Source organism: Camellia sinensis, chromosome 9, assembly GCF_055761805.1.
Source record: "Camellia sinensis isolate YWXY chromosome 9, ASM5576180v1, whole genome shotgun sequence".
In the NCBI taxonomy this organism is placed as follows: Eukaryota; Viridiplantae; Streptophyta; class Magnoliopsida; order Ericales; family Theaceae; genus Camellia; species Camellia sinensis.
This window is the reverse complement of record NC_138969.1, coordinates 64,816,865-64,834,832: the sequence shown is the minus strand read 5'-3', so window position 1 is coordinate 64,834,832 and position 17,968 is coordinate 64,816,865. Positions and strand designations below refer to the sequence as shown.

At 37.3% G+C, this 17,968-nt stretch overlaps 3 protein-coding genes and 1 long non-coding RNA gene across 19 annotated transcripts in view; 2 read left to right on the top strand and 2 right to left on the bottom strand.

Annotated features, from left to right (window-relative positions):
• LOC114274026 (F-box/LRR-repeat protein At3g48880) overlaps window positions 1-11,297 on the bottom strand; it is a 43,031-nt gene extending 31,734 nt beyond the window's left edge. For 7 of the 16 annotated variants that reach the window (XM_082886910.1, XM_082886909.1, XM_082886911.1 and 4 more), the window contains exons 1-2: window positions 10,605-11,182; window positions 7,711-8,225 (exon numbers count right to left, since the gene is read on the bottom strand). In XM_082886910.1, coding sequence (XP_082743036.1) covers window positions 8,000-8,225; window positions 10,605-10,753 — 375 coding nt within the window. In that variant the 5' untranslated portion in view covers window positions 10,754-11,182 and the 3' untranslated portion in view covers window positions 7,711-7,999. Of the gene's footprint in view, window positions 1-7,710; window positions 8,226-10,604 lie in introns of those variants that run through there. The other 9 variants (XM_082886912.1, XM_082886918.1, XM_082886920.1 and 6 more) reach the window with 5 other exon arrangements.
• LOC114271314 (putative transcriptional regulator tpeD) lies at window positions 2,533-5,437 on the top strand. Its single transcript, XM_082886904.1, has 2 exons — window positions 2,533-4,541; window positions 4,633-5,437. The coding sequence occupies exons 1-2, from the start codon at window positions 2,959-2,961 to the stop codon at window positions 5,270-5,272; spliced, it is 2,223 nt and encodes a 740-aa protein (XP_082743030.1). The 5' UTR covers window positions 2,533-2,958; the 3' UTR covers window positions 5,273-5,437.
• A 263-nt stretch (window positions 11,298-11,560) lies between the features above and the next one.
• On the top strand, window positions 11,561-14,956 carry LOC114270615 (PKS-NRPS hybrid synthetase cheA-like). Its single transcript, XM_082889092.1, has 5 exons — window positions 11,561-11,620; window positions 12,136-13,328; window positions 13,418-14,141; window positions 14,231-14,698; window positions 14,777-14,956. The coding sequence occupies exons 1-5, from the start codon at window positions 11,561-11,563 to the stop codon at window positions 14,954-14,956; spliced, it is 2,625 nt and encodes an 874-aa protein (XP_082745218.1).
• Window positions 14,957-15,094: 138 nt separating this feature from the next.
• Window positions 15,095-17,234, bottom strand: LOC114273560 (uncharacterized). The gene is made up of 4 exons (XR_014341117.1): window positions 16,988-17,234; window positions 16,058-16,903; window positions 15,552-15,977; window positions 15,095-15,467 (listed from the first exon to the last, which is right to left on the bottom strand). It is a non-coding gene; the product is annotated as an uncharacterized LOC114273560 (long non-coding RNA).
• Between the last annotated feature and the right edge of the window lie 734 nt (window positions 17,235-17,968).

The following is a 17,968-nucleotide window of genomic DNA, read 5'->3' as shown; positions in this document are numbered from 1 at the left end:
TATCCATCAGACCTCTTGCACCAATAACCCTCAACAAAATGGGGTGACGGAATGCAAGAATCATTATCATCCTGACATGGCTCGGTGCATGTGTTTTTTTATGAGTATGCCTCGATCCTACTAGGGCGACGTTGTTCTCACCGCTGTCCATCTTATTAATCGTCTTCCTACCCAGGTCTTGCAAAAATAAGCTCCCCTTCAAGTCCTCCTAGGTTCCGAGTCCTTATTTTCTATTCCTCCAAAAATATTTGGTTATGTCTGTTTTGTCCACAATCACTCTCCTACTCGTGGTAAGTTGGACTCTCGCTCCCTAAAATATGTTTTCCTTGGGTACTCTCCTACTTAAAAAGGGTATAAGTGTTACTACCCTCCTTCTCGTAAATGGTTTGTGTCCATGGATGTCACATTCTTTGAGTCTCAATCCTATTTCTTGTCATCTTCGGTGTCACAGTCCTCCCTTCAGAGGGAGCCTTAGTGTGAAGTGATTCCTATGGTGGAACCAGTTGTTCTTGCACCACCACCTCCTACTGGGACTACAGAACCCAATGTCACCAAGGATAGGGAAGGACAAGTTTATGTCAGGGACAAAGACAGACAGAAAGTTAACTGGATACAAGAAACCACTTCTGCTCCTCCACTGCCATCTCCTGCTTCTGATAAGAGTCCAAGTAACTTTGAATCTCTTGAGTCCATTGATCCTGATGTTCCTATTGCCAAGAGAAAGGATGTGAGATCTTATACTCAACATCCTATCTCAAATTTTGTGTCTTACTCCCACTTATCGTCCTCCTATGAAGCGTTTGTGTCAAATATTTTCTCTGTTAGCATTCCTAACCATTTTCAAGATGCCCTTACTACCTCTAAATGAAAACTTGCCATGATTGAGGAAATGAAAGCACTTAGGAAGAATGGCACTTGGGAATTGACTGAGTTACCCAAGTGGGATACAAATGGGTGTATACTGTGAAACACAAAGCGGATGGGTCTATTGAGTGTTACAAGACTAGACTTGTGGCAAAAGGGTTCACTCAGACATATGGCGTTGACTATCAAGAAACCTTTGCACCAGTGGCTAAGATGAATTCGGTCAGAGTACTTCTCTCTCTAGCAGTTAATCGAGACTGGCCACATCATTAGTTTGATGTAAAGAATGCCTTTCTCTATGGTGATCTCGAAGATGAGGTATATATGGACATTCCTCCTAATTTTAAGGATCATCAGACAGAAGGCAAAGTATACAGGCTTCGGAAGTCATTATATGGTCTTAAACAGTCTCCAAACGCTTGGTTTGAGAGATTCACTCAGGCTATGCTTAAATATGGCTTCAAACAGAGTCAGACAGATCACACTTTGTTTGTGAAATATTCCTCATGTGGTAAGATTACAGCACTCATTGTTTATGTAGATGAGATAGTTCTTAGAGGCGATGATAGTGAGGAAATACCTCTGCTGAAGAAATATTTAGTCAGTGAGTTTGAAATCAAAGACTTGGGGAGCTTGAAGTATTTTCTGGGAATTGAAGTTGCTCGCTCCAAGGATGGGATATTTATCTCACAGAGGAAGTATGCGCTTGACCTGTTGAAGGAAACTGGGATGCTTGGCTGCAAGGCCTGTGACACTCCACTAGAACCCAATCAGAAACTGGGGGATAATGAAGAAGGAGCAGCTATTGATAGAGGGAGCTATCAGCGATTAGTGGGTAAGCTCATTTATCTATCTCACTCCCGTCCTAATATTGTTGTTGTTGTTAGTGTAGTTAGCCAATTTATGCATACTCCTCATCAAATTCACTTCAAGGCTGTCATGAGAATTTTGAGGTACTTGAAGTCTGCTCCTGGTAAGGGTCTTTATTTTTCAAAGTATGATCATCTTCGTGCGGAAGCCTATACAGCTATGAAGCATGGACACTCCAAAATTGATGTCGTAGCAATGTCCGACATGCGGACACGCCGGGGACACGGGGACACGCCGTGGACACGTACGGGACACGCCAGATGGCGTGTCCCTTTAATTTAATGATTTTTTTGGAAGGGGACACGGCAGGGACACGGAGGGGACACGCGTGTCCATTTCTGGACACGCCATGGGACACGGCGGGGCTCGTTTTTGAATTTTTTATATTTATTTGGGGTCAAAGTATAATATTTATAAAGTAAAAAAAAAAAAAAAAAAAAAGCCCTAATCGACACTGAGTAAAAGGAGAAAAATCAAACCTGCCTTCTCTCTCTCAGTCGAAGCCCTCTCTCTCAGTCGAAGCTCTCTGAAGTTGATCGAAGCTGTCTCTCAGTCGTAGACCTCCGACGTCGATCGCAGCTCTCTGACGTCGATCGAAGCCCTCCGACGTCGATCGAAGCCTCTGACGTCGATCGCAGCCCTCAGTCTCTCCTTCAGTCGATCCAGTAGTCTTCGAGGTGAGCCCCTCTCTCTGCGTCTCTCGCTCTCTCTCTTTCGCCTGTCTCCTTCTCTTTCGCTCTCTCTCTCTCTCTCTCTCTCAGCTTTCGACTGATGAGATGAGTTTTATTTTTATTTTTATTTTTTTTTATGTTTATGTTTTATTTTTATTTTTATTTTTTTTTACGTTTATATATTATATGTAACATACTCTTTTTTTTATTTATTTTTTATTTTGATATATATTAATAAGCCTCTTTTTTTTTTTTTTTGATATATATTATATATAAGACTCTTTTTTATTTTTATTTTTATTTGTTTATATGTTTATATATATATATATATATGTAAGAACTTTTTTTTTTAATTATATGTTTATATATATGTATATATATAAAACTGTATTTAAATTCTGTTTTTTTTATTTAAACTCTTTATTTAGATGAGACTGTTTTTTTTAATTATATGTTTAAATTCTGTTTTATTTAAATTCTATTTAAGCTCTTTTTTTTGTTTTTTTTTTTTATTTATTTATCCTTCTAATGTTAATGTTAATTTATAGGAAAAATGTCTAGTTCAAATTCTGCCAATAACACACCATCTGCCTTTGATGCTGAAGATGATAAGCCACTGTGGAAATATGTGACTAGATTAGAAAAATCTGGTGCAAAGGGGGAGATTTATACTTTTCAATGTAACTTTTGTCGGGTTACACGTAAAGGTTCATACACTAGGGTAAAAGCCCATTTGATGCAAATTAAAAATCAGGGGATAGAAGTGTGTCCAAAAGTAACAAGTAAGGATAAAGCAGATTTTGAGAGGGCAATTGCAGAAGCAGAGTTGAAATTGAAAAACTCTAGGTTGAAGAAAGTTCCATTGCCTCCTCCTAGTTCAAGTGCATCATTAGGTTTATGTTTTAATGAACCAGAGGAGATATATGGATCAAAAAGGAAGAGGTCAACTGCTTTAGGGAGTGGAAGTAGTAGTAACCCTGTTATGAAAGCATTTAACATTGGGGCTCGAGAACGACTAAATAGTGAGATAGCTAGAATGTTTTATTCAGCAGGCTTGCCATTTCATTTGGCAAGAAATCCTTACTATGTTAGTGCATTTACTTTTGCTGCAAATAACAACATACAAGGATATGTACCACCTGGGTATAACATGTTGAGAACTACATTGCTTCAAAAAGAAAGGATAAACATTGATAGGTTGTTAGATCCTATTCGAGGCTCATGGAGAGAGAAGGGGGTGAGTATAGTCAGTGATGGATGGAGTGATTCTCAACGAAGACCATTAATAAATTTTATGGCTGTTACCGGAGGTGGGCCTATGTTTCTTAAAGCGGTTGATTGTTCAGGGGAAACAAAGGACAAATATTTTATTTCCAACTTGATGAAGGAAGTAATTATGGAGGTTGGGCCTAAAAATGTGGTTCAAGTCATTACAGATAATGCCGCAAATTGCAAGGCAGCCGGACACCTAATTGAAGCACAATTTCCTCACATCTTTTGGACTCCTTGTGTTGTGCACACCCTCAATCTTGCCTTGAAGAATATTTGTGCTGCCAAGAATGTGGAAAATAATTCAGTTGCATTTGAAGAGTGTAATTGGATTAGTGAGATTGTGGGTGATGTGATGATGATCAAGAATTTTATTTGTAATCATTCCATGAGGTTGGCAATGTACAATGAGTTTGTGAGTTTGAAACTTCTTTCAGTTGCCGAGACACGCTTTGCTTCTTCTATTGTCATGCTTAAGAGGGTCAAGTTGATAAAGCAAGGTCTCCAAACAATGGTAATCAGTGACAAATGGAGTTGTTGTAGGGATGATGATATTGGCAAGGCCAAGTTTGTGAAGGATAAGTTATTGGATGACTTTTGGTGGGATCAAGTTGACTACATACTTTCCTTTACTGCTCCTATTTATGACATGATTAGAGTTTGTGACACCGATAGACCTTCTCTTCACTTAGTATATGACATGTGGGATACAATGATAGAAAAAGTGAAGATGGTGATATATAAGCATGAAGGAAAGCGACTAGAAGATGAGTCTACATTCTATAATGTAGTACATCAGATTCTTGTAGACCGGTGGAACAAGAACAACACACCACTTCATTGCTTGGCACACTCATTGAATCCAAGGTGATTACAACACAATTTACTATTTTTATTAATTTAAGTTTAATATTATTCTTTCACATTTATAATGAGTAGTACTTTTTTTTCATTTTAGGTATTATAGTGATGTGTGGCTTCATGAGGATCCAAGCCGAGTTCCCCCACATAGGGATGAGGAGGTTTGTCTTGAGAGAAAAAAGTGCTTGAAAAGGTTCTTTGATGATCCAATGGAGCGCACTAAAGCAAATTTGGAGTATGCTAAGTTCTCAACAAAAGAGGGGCCATTTGCTGACATTGATTCCATTGGAGATAGATGTGATATGGATCCTCATAGTTGGTGGGTTGTTCATGGTGCATCTGCACCCACTCTTCAATCTTTGGCTTTAAGGCTACTTGTGCAACCTTCTTCTTCATCATGTGCTGAGAGGAATTGGAGTATATACTCTTTTATCCATTCAATGAGAAGAAACAAGATGACACCCCAACGTGCAGAGGACTTGGTTTTTGTTCATAGCAACCTCCGTCTTTTATCAAGGAGAACCCCACAATACCATGAAGGAGAGACCAAGTTATGGGATATTGCGGGCGACACATTTGATTCATTTGATGATGTTGGAATGCTTGAGGTTGCAAATCTGTCACTTGATGAACCTGAGATGGAGGTTGTGTTGTTTACAGATGATGGAGGTGCAAACGAAGAAAAAGGTGGTGATGCTAATGATGATGAAGACGTGCAAGAAATTGGATCTACTTGAAGTTTTGAAAGGCCTACTTCTTTTTTTCTTTTTCTTTTTTTTCTTCTTCTTTGTCTTTTATTTAGTGTTTTTGTGAAGAATATTGTTGGATGTTTTTCCCTTATATTTATTGTTGGATGTTGGATGTTGAATCTTTTGCCTCTCTTATATTTATTGAATTAATGGTACTATATTAGTGTTTGTTAATTTTGATTTAGAATGAATGTAATACGAATCTACATAATAACACATAAAAATATATATATATATAAAAAAAAAAATCGCCGTGTCCCCTGCCGTGTCCGTGTCCCCATTTTTTGGAAATTGCCGTGTCCCGTGTCCGTATCCGTGTCCGTGTCCGTATCCGTGTCAGTGTCCGTGCTTCATAGCTATACAGATGCTGACTAGGCTGGATCAGTAACTAATAGGAGATCAACTTCAAGGTATTGCACCTTTGTTGGAGGCAACCTAGTTATTTGGAAGAGTAAGAAACAGAAGTCAAGTGCAGAAGCTGAGTTTAGAGCTATGGCACAAGGGGTGTATGAGCTCTTATGGATCAAGTTATTATTGAGTGATTTAGATATTGATTAGACAGACTCCATGCGGTTATATTGTGATAATAAGGCCTCTATCAACATTGCTCACAATCCGGTTCAACATGACAGGACAAAGCATGTTGAGATTGATCACCACTTCATTAAAAAGAAACTCACTAGTAGCACAATATGTACTCCCTTTGTGTAGTTTGGTGAACAACTTGCGGACATCTCACCAAGGGAGTTAGGAGTAAGCCCTTTCATGGCATCTTAGACAAGCTGGGCATGAGAGATATCTTCACACCCGCTTGAGAGGGAGTGTTAAAATAATATGTTATTATTTGGGTTATTATTTTGTAATTATTCTATACCTTAGGGCTCCCTTATAATTATTGATCTTCATTAATATAAATAGGGGATGATATCCAAATCATTCCCTAATCTTAGTATTGTCTAAATTTATCACAGGTCACCAAGGGGTAGCTTTACCGCTACACCAGGTGAAAAAAGGTGAAACTATTAGTGTTGCATAATTGCAAACTAAGTTACATGCATTTGGTTGAACTCTCATGGTCCTAATTCATTTTTTATATGAAGAAATCAGATTCTATTTAATAGGGGTACGTTTTTTCACACAGACCAGCTTTTATCCCACACAGTGGTGTCCGATGGGCCAATTAAAAACCCTGCAAGGTGTGTGTCCATGGGTTATAGTTTAACATTGAGATTGTATGAGCATGAGTAGTTTAAATAAATGGTGTAAAGATGGTTAAAGTCCATATACTGAAAGCTGAAACATCTTCAGTTCTACTTACCGCTACACCAGGTGAAAAAAGGTGAAACTATTAGTGTTGCATAATTGCAAACTAAGTTACATGCATTTGGTTGAACTCTCATGGTCCTAATTCATTTTTTATATGAAGAAATCAGATTCTATTTAATAGGCGTATGTTTTTTCACACAGACCAGCTTTTATCCCACACGGTGGTGTCCAATAGACCAATTAAAAACCCTGCAAGGTGTGTGTCCATGGGTTATAGTTTAACATTGAGATTGTATGAGCATGGGTAGTTTAAATAAATGGTGTAAAGATGGTTAAAGTCCATATACTGAAAGCTGAAACATCTTCAGTTCTACACACCAATAAACACTCAACAACTTAGCGGTATTTCGTTATAAATGGTTGAAGTGTATCAACCTATTTAATCCAAGTGTAACAAACTGAAGCATTGTCAAGGCAGCTCACAAAAAGAATAATTTTAACGATTGGAACATTCAAACCAAGGAACAACTATGTTGAGTCCATCCGATTATTCCAATCTCCAAGGCGCTATACCAGCACCAGTTTTCCATGGCTACTAAACTTGAAATCCACTCAATGATTACAACCATTTGGGTGTTTAAGAATTGGCTTTTTTAGTGGCTTTTTGGCTTTTTATGAAAAGATATACAGAAAAAGTATAGAGAATGATTTGACAACTTGTAGTGCCTTTTTGACTCTTTGGCTAAAAATCAGCGTTCCCAAACAAGCCCATGTTCGAGGTAAGTAAGATAGAACAAAAGACAGCATTCTTGGTTCCAAGGAAACATGTAACCGAGCCACAGGAGTAATTACCACCAGACTATACCACTGCCCTCAATGAAATGTTCCAACCAAATAGATATAGAAAGCAAATAAAGAACTTTTCTAAAAATGTGCAAGGGAAACCAAAAATGTGTTTTTTTTTTTTTTTTTGGAAGCGACAAAACTTGATTCAACGGAGAGAAGACAAAATGAGAAGGTTATTACTTAGCAGACAATAAAAAATAAAACTGTGTTCACAGAAAACAACACAAACCCTGATACAAGCACAAAATAAGTTCTAAAACAAGAATCCTATAAATATTATAACTCTCACATATTGAACCCATTGTGTGACTTACCATGTTTGATTCTTCATAAGCTCTGTCAATTATTTCATTGCCAAAGTAAATTCAGTAGATTCTTCATGTCATACAGTTCTGCATATCTGCTCAGGGACCATTTAGTAACACCATTCATTTCTCTCTTCTTTATCTCACATGATGCTAAGAAATCCGTACCTTCTAAAGTAAGACAAAGCCAGATCTCTACTTTCTGAAGTTTTTTACATTTTGATAGGAAATTCTTCGGACTAACTTTCGAAATATGAACCATTTCTAATCTCAATAGTCCTTTAGACTCTTGGCAGTTTCAAGAGACAATTGTTGAGTTAAGACCAAGCCTAACAATTCTTGGGCTTCTAGCTGCTTGCAGTTTTATGCCTATCGCTTCAATGATACGAAAAATGTCATTATTGCATATAACTGGACCAATTGACATCTCCTCCATCCCGTTCCAGTAGCGGATTGCCCTTGAAAATCCTTCATGTTTAATATTTCTCCCAAAAGGTAGGGAGAGTTCTCTGAGCTCTGTTGACCTACAATATGAACAATAAAATTTGAGCGTAACTTACATGACTTATGAACAAAGAAATTCTCTTGCACTGTTAAGATTTTTATGCTTTCTCATGCAAATAGTCCAAGTCCTTCACTAGTTGCTCAAATCAAACCAGAAACATTTACTGAATAAATTAGCAAGGAGATTATTTCTCAATAAAATTAAGGGCACCTTGTTATCTGAGAACTAATATAGAGGAAAGAAAATTCTAAACCTCTTTTTTTTCAAAACGAAAAAGGAAAAACATAAAGTAATTTATCTATAATTTAAAAGTACAGTTGTTTGTCTCCAGGTAATGGTGGCTTAGTATTCCACTACTCCTGCAATTACCCCACCCAATTAAAGGTGTATTCCATATATTTTACTTAGAGAGAAACAATATAAGACAAATCAGTGACAGCAATCAGAGCACAAAAGGACAACATAAGTTGGCTGTTGGAAAGTATATATAATGTCTATCTGAATCATCAATCACCAAAGAAAAATTATGCAGGAAAAGTTTTATTATCCGCAAGATTCATATGGTAGTATAAACGTTGCAACAAGATAAACAAGTCGAAGAAGGCATGTAGCATTATGAGAAACCCCTATTTGATAAGCACTAAGTCATAGGTGTGATATGGCTTTAATATCCTTTGAACTTAGAGAAAAGGCCAATTCTTATACTAAAAAAATCTTTTTTTTTTTTTTTTGGGGGGGGGGGGTGCTATGTTTTTTGCAACCTACTCTTTGATATGAAACCAAGGGGATTCTAAGACTTTAGAACATTAGCTGCTTATTCTCGCACACGGTAGAAAAGAATTATCTGTTTTAATCACCAATCCTGATTCCTGCTTAATATTTCAGTCTAAGCTTACTATCACATAGCTAACTGGATTTCTTTCCAACAAGCCTTAAGGCCCTTAACCTAGCATCCAAAACCCTTACAACCTTGTTGCATAAAAATAAAAAATAAATAATACATAAAAAATAAAAAAAAGCTCTAGCATCTTTTTCAAAATTTCAACTAAATAATCACAATCAAATTTTCCTTACCATACACACAGATTAAAAAAATTTCTCCATCTGTTTTCATTTTTAAAAGCCAAAACCAACAAACTTTCAACCACCTTAACCCTCCACATAATGAATTATATATGCAATATTGTTTCATTGGACTCCACATAATGAATTGTATACAATATTATATTATTAGGTAGCATGCCGCCACATCACAAACAAATACACATCAAAGTAACAAAATAAACACCAGGAAATATAACATACACATACATACATATAAGGAACAAGTAAAAAATCTGTACCAGAGCAACAAAAATTATAGAATTGCTCCAAAAGATGAAAACCCCACTCTTTCCACTGCCTCTCAGTAACTACCAAATTATTCTCTAACATTCTGACATCCAAACAATCCCCATTTTTTTCAATTTTCTCAATTGTTGGTTTTCTCTCAAACAAATATATTAATTGTCCTTCAAACTACACCTAATACTTTTTCAAAGAAGTTATCAAGTGAATTTTATGTTGCAAAATTGTTTACTCCATGCCTTGTAGTTTGATAGCTAGCCGTTGTATCTGTGAAACACAGACAGACAAACCACCAAATAGATGAATACATACATCACATACAAACTACTACAGAATTGGGGTGGCTGCTCTGTGGGAGGCACCCATAGCCACGGTTGCATTTGTATTCAGTTTTAGACTTTAAATCACATTTATCAATATTTTTTCTTTTAGATACAAATGCAATTCGATGAAAGGACTATCAATATCTAATCAACTTTATTTTTTGCAAGTATTTCTTCTCAATGTACCCTAACCCCAAAATGGGCCTATCGGGCACACCCCAATTCCCATACCTTTCAAAGTTTTATAAGTCATTATCCAAATTCAGAATTTCCCAAAATTACAGCTTTTAGACAAATTTGAACAACCTGATCTTTTAAAAAAATAAAAATAAAAAAAAATTAGCTAACTTAAACAGGTTTCAACCGCGTTTCCACAAAATTCAGATTTATAACCAAATCTTTAATTTCATTAACACTTTTATGCCGTTGGCATCAACTCAGTATTTAAATAGGGTTTTTAATTTAACTTACTGAGATTAAGATTTTATAATATAAAGTAACTACAATATTTTCTTAGTACACTCAACATTTTCACAAGAAAATTGGACACACAGAAATTTCAATTTTTACAGAAAAATTTATCTGATTTCACAAAAAAAAATTCATCAGGAACCTCTCCTACTACCTAAAGTTAGGGAGGAATGTTTCACTAATTTTCCCTACTTAAAATTTTACTAAATTGACACCAAAAAAATTGGGAAATTCTGAATTTGGAGAACTTGATGTACCTTTCCGCAAGATAAAGAAGGTGATGATCAGTCAAATGAAGAAGCCCAGAATGAAACACCATTCTGGTAATCGAAGTAACCTTAATACCATCTTCATCATCATCATCATCACGTCTGTACACATCCATGACACCACGAAGAAATTTCATCAGAAACGCCTTCTTGAAAAGGGTAACTTTGGATCCAAACAACCTCCGACATCAATCGCAGTTGAGAATGGTAAAATCGAGGGTGTTGTAACCATCTTCGCCGAACAAATGATCGAAACAGACGCGTCCCGAAGATCGACAAACAAAAGAAACGGTGGATATCAAGAACAAGGGTTTGGAAGAAGAACCCGTCTCAGCATTGTTGTTGTTGTTAGCATCTCTTTTCCATTGGATTCTCTTGCTTCGATTGCTTCTCTTCCACATGATTGTCCTTCTCAGCCTCTTTTTGCTCTCCATTGTCTCTCGAATCCAATTGAATCAAATAGAAATTGAAACTGGGTTTAGTGGAGATTGGTGGTGGGGTTGGTGTTTTTGAGGAGTGTTCGTTTGTTGGTGGTGAGGACTGACGCTATCTTTGGATTGAGATATGGAGAGAAAAAAAAAAAAAATAGAATGATATTTATTTGTATTATTTGTTTGGATAATTTAAATAGAAAAAAAATGGGAAGAAATTGAGAGAAATTGAGGGAAATTTATTTCGGGTCACCATTTTATCTCTTAAGGTAAATTATTAATTAATTTATTTTTATTACAATTTTAACCTTAAGTGAAATGATTATAGAAGACAAGTTATAATACACACCATTTGTGTATTTACTATAAAGGATAAGAATGAATATAATATAAATCATCAATTTCAAACTTGTTCCTTACGTATCTTCTTTGTTAAGAATACAAAAATCCTAAAGCCAAAACCAAAAACTCTTCAACAAATAATCAAAAATATAGTATTATTGAAGATTTTGAATGGATTCAATGAAGGATGCATCTGGCAACTTTGAATCGCAACAATGGAGCAAGGAAGAGGTTTTTTTTTTTGTTGTTTTTGTTTTCGTTTTCGTTACTTGCTGAGTGGTAAATAGTTGGTACAGTTCGGGTAACCAGAGGTGGATATTATATCATTGTTCAACATACTACGGTCGAACAAAATGCCTTTGTTCAACATACTACGGTCGAACAAAATGTCTTTGTTCAACATATTACAGTCGAACAAAATGCTTTTGTTCAACATACTACCGTCGAATAAAATGCCTTTGTTCAACATACTACGATCGAACTTTATTCGAATATTCGGTTAACAAAAATCGAGCAATTTCATTTAATTCGACTCTGTACTGCCGAACATTTACAATTTTTTTTTCTTCTTTTTTTTTTTTTTTTTCCAAAACGGAGCATCCGTGGAATGCAATAATGTTGGATCTAGAGGTCTTGTTGACTACACGAGTCAATTTATTACTAATGAGGTAGTCTCATGTCGAAAATTAGTATTTTTTTCTTTTTCTTTTCGGATGTTTAATGACTTTGTTGAATTTGACTTGTAGGTTTTTAAGAGCAAAGAAGAATTACTTGGTTGGGTACGGGACGTCGGAAGGAAAAATGGGTTTGTGATTGTCATCAAGACATCAGACTATGGTGGTGGTCATAGGACACCAAGGATATTTCTTGCCTGTGAGAGAAGTGGTCAATACAGAGCTCATAAGAAATTAGAAGGAGATGATTCGAGCAAAAAAATTGTGAAGATAACGGGTACAAAGAAATGCGGGTGTCCCTTTGAGTTAAGGGCTCGTAAGTTGATGGCTGATGATGATTGGATGGTAGATATAGCATGTGGAATGCATAACCATGCTCCTGCTAAACATTTTGAAGGACATTCATTTGCAGGGAGATTATCTGAGGAGGAAACATCATTATTAGTGGATATGTCCAAAAGCATGGTCAGACCGAAAGAGATTTTGGTTACATTGAAACGAAAGGATGCTTTGAATGTAACCACTATGAAAACCATTTACAATGTACGTCATAGGAATAATGTTATTGAGAAAGCTGGGAGATCACAAATGCAACATTTGTTGGGTGAGTTAGAAAAGCATAATTACATTGAGCGGCATAGGTGTGACAACAACACGATGACTGTCACAGACTTGTTTTGGGCATATCCTGTCAGTTTAGATTTGCTCCGTTCATTTCCAAAGGTGTTGATCATGGACTGCACATATAAAACAAATCGATATCGTCTTCCTCTTCTTGAGATAGTTGGAATGACATCCACTAATATGTCATTCTCCGTAGCCTTTGCATATCTCCAATTTGAGCGGATTGATAACTGCGTTTGGGTGTTAACTACATTGTGTAGTCTCTTGGATGACATTGCTATTCCTGAGGTGATCGTCACGGACAGGGAGCTTGCTTTGATGAATGCTATTGACAGGGTATTTTCTACATCTCGACATTTATTATGCAGATGGCATATTAGTAGAAATGTACTGGCGAAATGCAAGAAAATGTTTAAGAGTAAGGAGGAATGGGACAAGTTTATCTCTTTATGGAATTTCTTAGTACTCTCCTCAACTGAGCTTGAATACAATGAACATCTTGCTAGGCTACTTGCGAATTTTGATACATATCTTGAGGCAGTGCAATATGTGTCACAAAGTTGGTTAATTCCATATAAGGATAAGTTTGTTGCCGTATGGACAGATAGTTGTATGCACTTCGGGAATGTTACAACCAATAGGTAATATATATTTGTCTACCTTACACTATTACGCATTATGATTTTGATTATTTAAACTTGATTATGTTAATTGTTTCCATTGTACACAGGGCTGAAAGTGCACATGCAAAACTGAAACGACAACTTGGTTCTAACCAAGTAAATTTTAAGTGTTCTTGGACCAAGATCCATAGTTTGCTTGAGTTGCAGCATGTTGATATTAAGGCATCATTTGAGAAAAGTTTAACCATTGTACAACACCAGTTCAAACCATCCCATTTTAGAGAGCTCCGAGGCAATATCTCTATTACTGCATTAGATCATGTCTTAGCGAAGAGTAAGCGAGCGAATGATGTTGGCATTGATGCTTCATTATGTGGATGTGTTGTTCGACGAACACACGGGTTACCGTGTGCCCATGAGATTGCAGATTACATCCGGCAGGGTCGTCCAATACCACTTGATAGCATTAATCCACACTGGAGGACTCTTGAGGTAGTACAGAAGTTGAAGAATGATAAAGTGGAATTGAGGTGTGAACCAAAGTTTGATATGATACTTAAACGATTCAATGCATCTGATTACACTACACAGTTGGAAATTCTGCATAAGTTAGGAGAGATTGCAGATCCGCAAAGTAGTTTTCTCATTGAGCCGGATGTGAAGCCCAACCCTCGAGGTAAGGGACATAAGAAGATAGATGTATCTACGCGTCGAGACCCATGTGCATTTGAGCTAGTTCAGTTTGGACATGATAGCCACTCACCTATGGGCACCCAGATCCCCACACAAGATTCTGTTAAAGTACATAAAAAACGGCCTGCCAAAGAGCAGGTACATGTAATCATTTTTTACTTACATTTTTGTTTATGATAAATTACGTGTTTTGTTGTTCATGTGTTGATGTCTTCCCTGTTGAATAGGTATATCGGATGCGTACAAGTACAACTTATTCATATGTTGATGCCCTTCCAGTTGGATTGAAGCCTTACATACGTCTTATCAAGGATGTAGATGCCGATGGCAATTGCGGGTTTAGGGCCATTGCTGGCTTGATGGGGCTTACAGAGGCTAAATGGGGTCAAGTCAGGCGTGATCTCCTACAGGAATTGCACACACACGTAGACCATTACACTCATCTATATGGTTCACATGACAGGATTGAAGAGCTGACCCATATTCTATCATACTTTGAGCCCAATCCAGGGTATCACCGTTTGATGACTATGCCTGGCATGGGTCATCTTATTGCATGTTGTTATAATGTGGTATTGTACCACTTATCTGCACAACAATGCCTTACTTTCCTCCCCCTACGATTGGTGCCAATATCACAACTTCAACGGCGTGAGATTGCTATTGGGTTTGTTAATGGGAATCATTTTGTCCAGGTATAGCATTATGATTTGTGTAATACATTTATCATTTTGTACTGCATTGCTCTCATACTTCTAGCTGTGTCAATGTAGGTGTTCATGTTACCGAGTCATCCAGTTCCACCGATAGCTACCAATTGGTGCAAGTTTCATCATTCTTGTGCGGCTGGATGGGATACTGCATATAGTCGCCGAATTGAGCATTTTAAAGAAGTTGTTCATTCAGGGGTAGCTACTAGAGAGACATTTGATTGTATTAACCTTGATGAGTAATGATGTATGTGAGTTGAGTTGTAGTGATGCAATTTAAATAGTTACCGATACATTTTTGTGGATTAGCATTTAAATAGTTGAGTTGGATTAAGCTTTGAGTTAATTTAATGCACATGGTAGTACTTGTTCATAACGGTGTAACAAATGCATTGGCATAATACTTCCTGTTGATTACCAAAAATAAAAACCATGAATACTTGTTCATTACAAAATATTGGTAGAGTAATTTTTGTTCATTACAAAACAACAAAAACATCAAAAGAGTACTTCTTTTCCATTACAAAATAAGAAAACAAGAATACCACATAACCAACTACCTATCATCTACTCGTCTCCTACGATTGTATGTTCGAAGTGGAATAGAACTAGGTCCAGCCTCATCAATTTGTTGACCTTGAAGAACACGTGTCATCCTCTCAATGGCCTGATATAACCTATCTGGCTCACGAACACTAGCATCATGGCCTGCCTCGATGATAGGATGGGCAATCTGTAGTGCGTGATCAATACGCTGCATTAAGAACAAATACAATTGTAATTAACACATGCCATCTTCAAAAAAATTGTAAACAATGTGTGACCAATACTGTCATACCTCAGCATCCTGCATGTCAGATCGACTATCCTGTGCACGTGTGTCAAAACCAGACCGATGTGTGGGGTTCTGGATATGTAAGTGTGTGATAGTTGTATACCATTGCATGTAACCATCAACACAATTAGCTGGACGTCTGACTGGGGTACTCCTCCTCCAAGCAGATAAAACATGATTATCCTAACTCCCCCATATCTGATCAAGATACTGATACATCACTCTATATCGGCCTGCTGTCACACCTCTAACAGCACGAACAGGGTCGAGTGGCGCAGGTGGGATGGTCTGAACCTTACCAAATTGTCTAAGAACCCTTTCAGGATAATAAGGTTCAACTACATCCAAACACTTCAAACAGCCAGTGTAGAATGTGATCTCATGACATGGGTGATGTTGACGACAATGTTGATATGGATCCCAAGTAACCTAAGAAAGAAACACAAATGAAATCGTGATGAGTGACATGTAATGAGAAAACTTAATTAAATTAATATTAATTGGTGTACCTCATCAAATGCCAATCTGTCAAGCTCCTCCCGTAACGCCTGTAGGTGTGATATCGTTGAGCCAGCTTCCCGACGAGGAGTCCATCGATGCACGTGAGGCAATTGTACAGTATATTCCATGTTTTGGTGAGGTCTAAATGGCCGAAAATGCTCATAAATCCATATCTCCAACAATGTCATGTAACCAGCCATCTGTCGAACAGCTGATCTCGTGGCAAATCCCAACTGTCAGTATAAATATGCCAATGCAGCTGCACCCCAAGCATATGTATGAATATCAGACAAATCCATCAACAACTTCAAGTACACAACAGGAACTCTCATCCCACTCTTGTCGCTGAACAATGTACATCCCAATAGAAACAGCAAATACGCTCTGGCGGCACAAGCTATGGATTCCTCGGTGTCTGAATCTTTGCAACCACTGAATTTGGTTCGTAACCACTCCAGCTTCACTGATTATCCCCTAGCAAATGATAGCTCCTCAGTTGCTTCAGCATCATCAACTCTCAAGGCATCTACCACAAGTGCATATGCCTGTTGATCTGTTAAAGTTACAGCACTAACTGATCTACCTGTGATAGGGATCCCCAAGATGGTACCCACATCATCCAATGTCATCGTCATCTCACCAACTGTCAAATGGAAAGTATTTGTCTCTGGTTGCCATCGCTCAACAAATACAGATATGACAATCCTATTCACAAACCGATATGTGCAATGGACCAAAGAAGATAGGCCTGACAGCTACACAATGTCCCTAAACGTTCTATTGTCAGTTCTTGACTACCACCGCCACTCAAGAATCTTCGACGCATGATTATAACACCTTAAGGGATTCCTCTCCTGCAAGGTAAGTAATAATTTACATAAATAATTTTGTTTAATAAATAATTAAATGAAACAAACATGGATAAAAAGATGTACTACCTTTTGCTCCCATATAGCTGCTGCAATATGTGCCTTGAAGCTCTTCAGTACTGATGGATCTGATGGGCCCCCAGGAAACGGACCAGTGAGTACCTCCTCAGCCTAATCTACATCAGCAGCATCATCATCATCCCCTGAACCATTATCGATCACATCATCTTCCAAGATTTGACGTGCTTCCTCCAACACAATATCATCACCCCGACCTCTACCCCGACCACGACCTCGATTAGTATTAGTTAATGCACGACATCGTCTCTTTGAGACAATGGGTGGAATATGTGAAGGGTCATCCATTTCTGAAACTGAAACAGAAAACAATAAAGTTAACAGAAGTAACAGAAATTATTTATGTTAACTGAGGTCCGTTTCTCAAGTTTGCTGTTTTTTTTAATATGCTAGTTGTAAGGGGATCCAATGAATTTTAGTGAAGCTATTATTCCAAAACAAGAGAAGTTGACTTACAACTCTTATCAATGTAATCATACTTTCGAATTGGTATTACAGTTATATAACAACTCGCCTTTTATTCAATTCAAGAATCACAATCAGTTTCATTTGCTTTGGGACCATCTTGAGGTACCTATAACCAATATAGTCTTCTTCAAGAGAAATGTGATGGAGGGGGTCTGTTCATTTAGACCAACCAGGTTGAAATTAGTTGGAGAATGTTTAGTTGTCAATTCATGACAGCTGCAATTTCACTCATGAGATTCCAAGAAGGCCAAAACATCTATCTTGTAGGATATGAATCATTGAAAAGTGCCAATCACAAAGCTGTTTATATGGAGCATAGATTTTCATGCACAAAATGCAAATAGAACAGTTTCCATTTGGTGTTACAAAGTTTGGGAGTTAGAAATTATTAGATATAGTTGCTAGTGGGTCATGACAGCTCAGAAACATGGACCAAAAAAGGGCCCTTTCTATCGTAGAGAGCTGAAAAGCCAATACACTCTGTCCCATTTGGGCCCTTTCTAA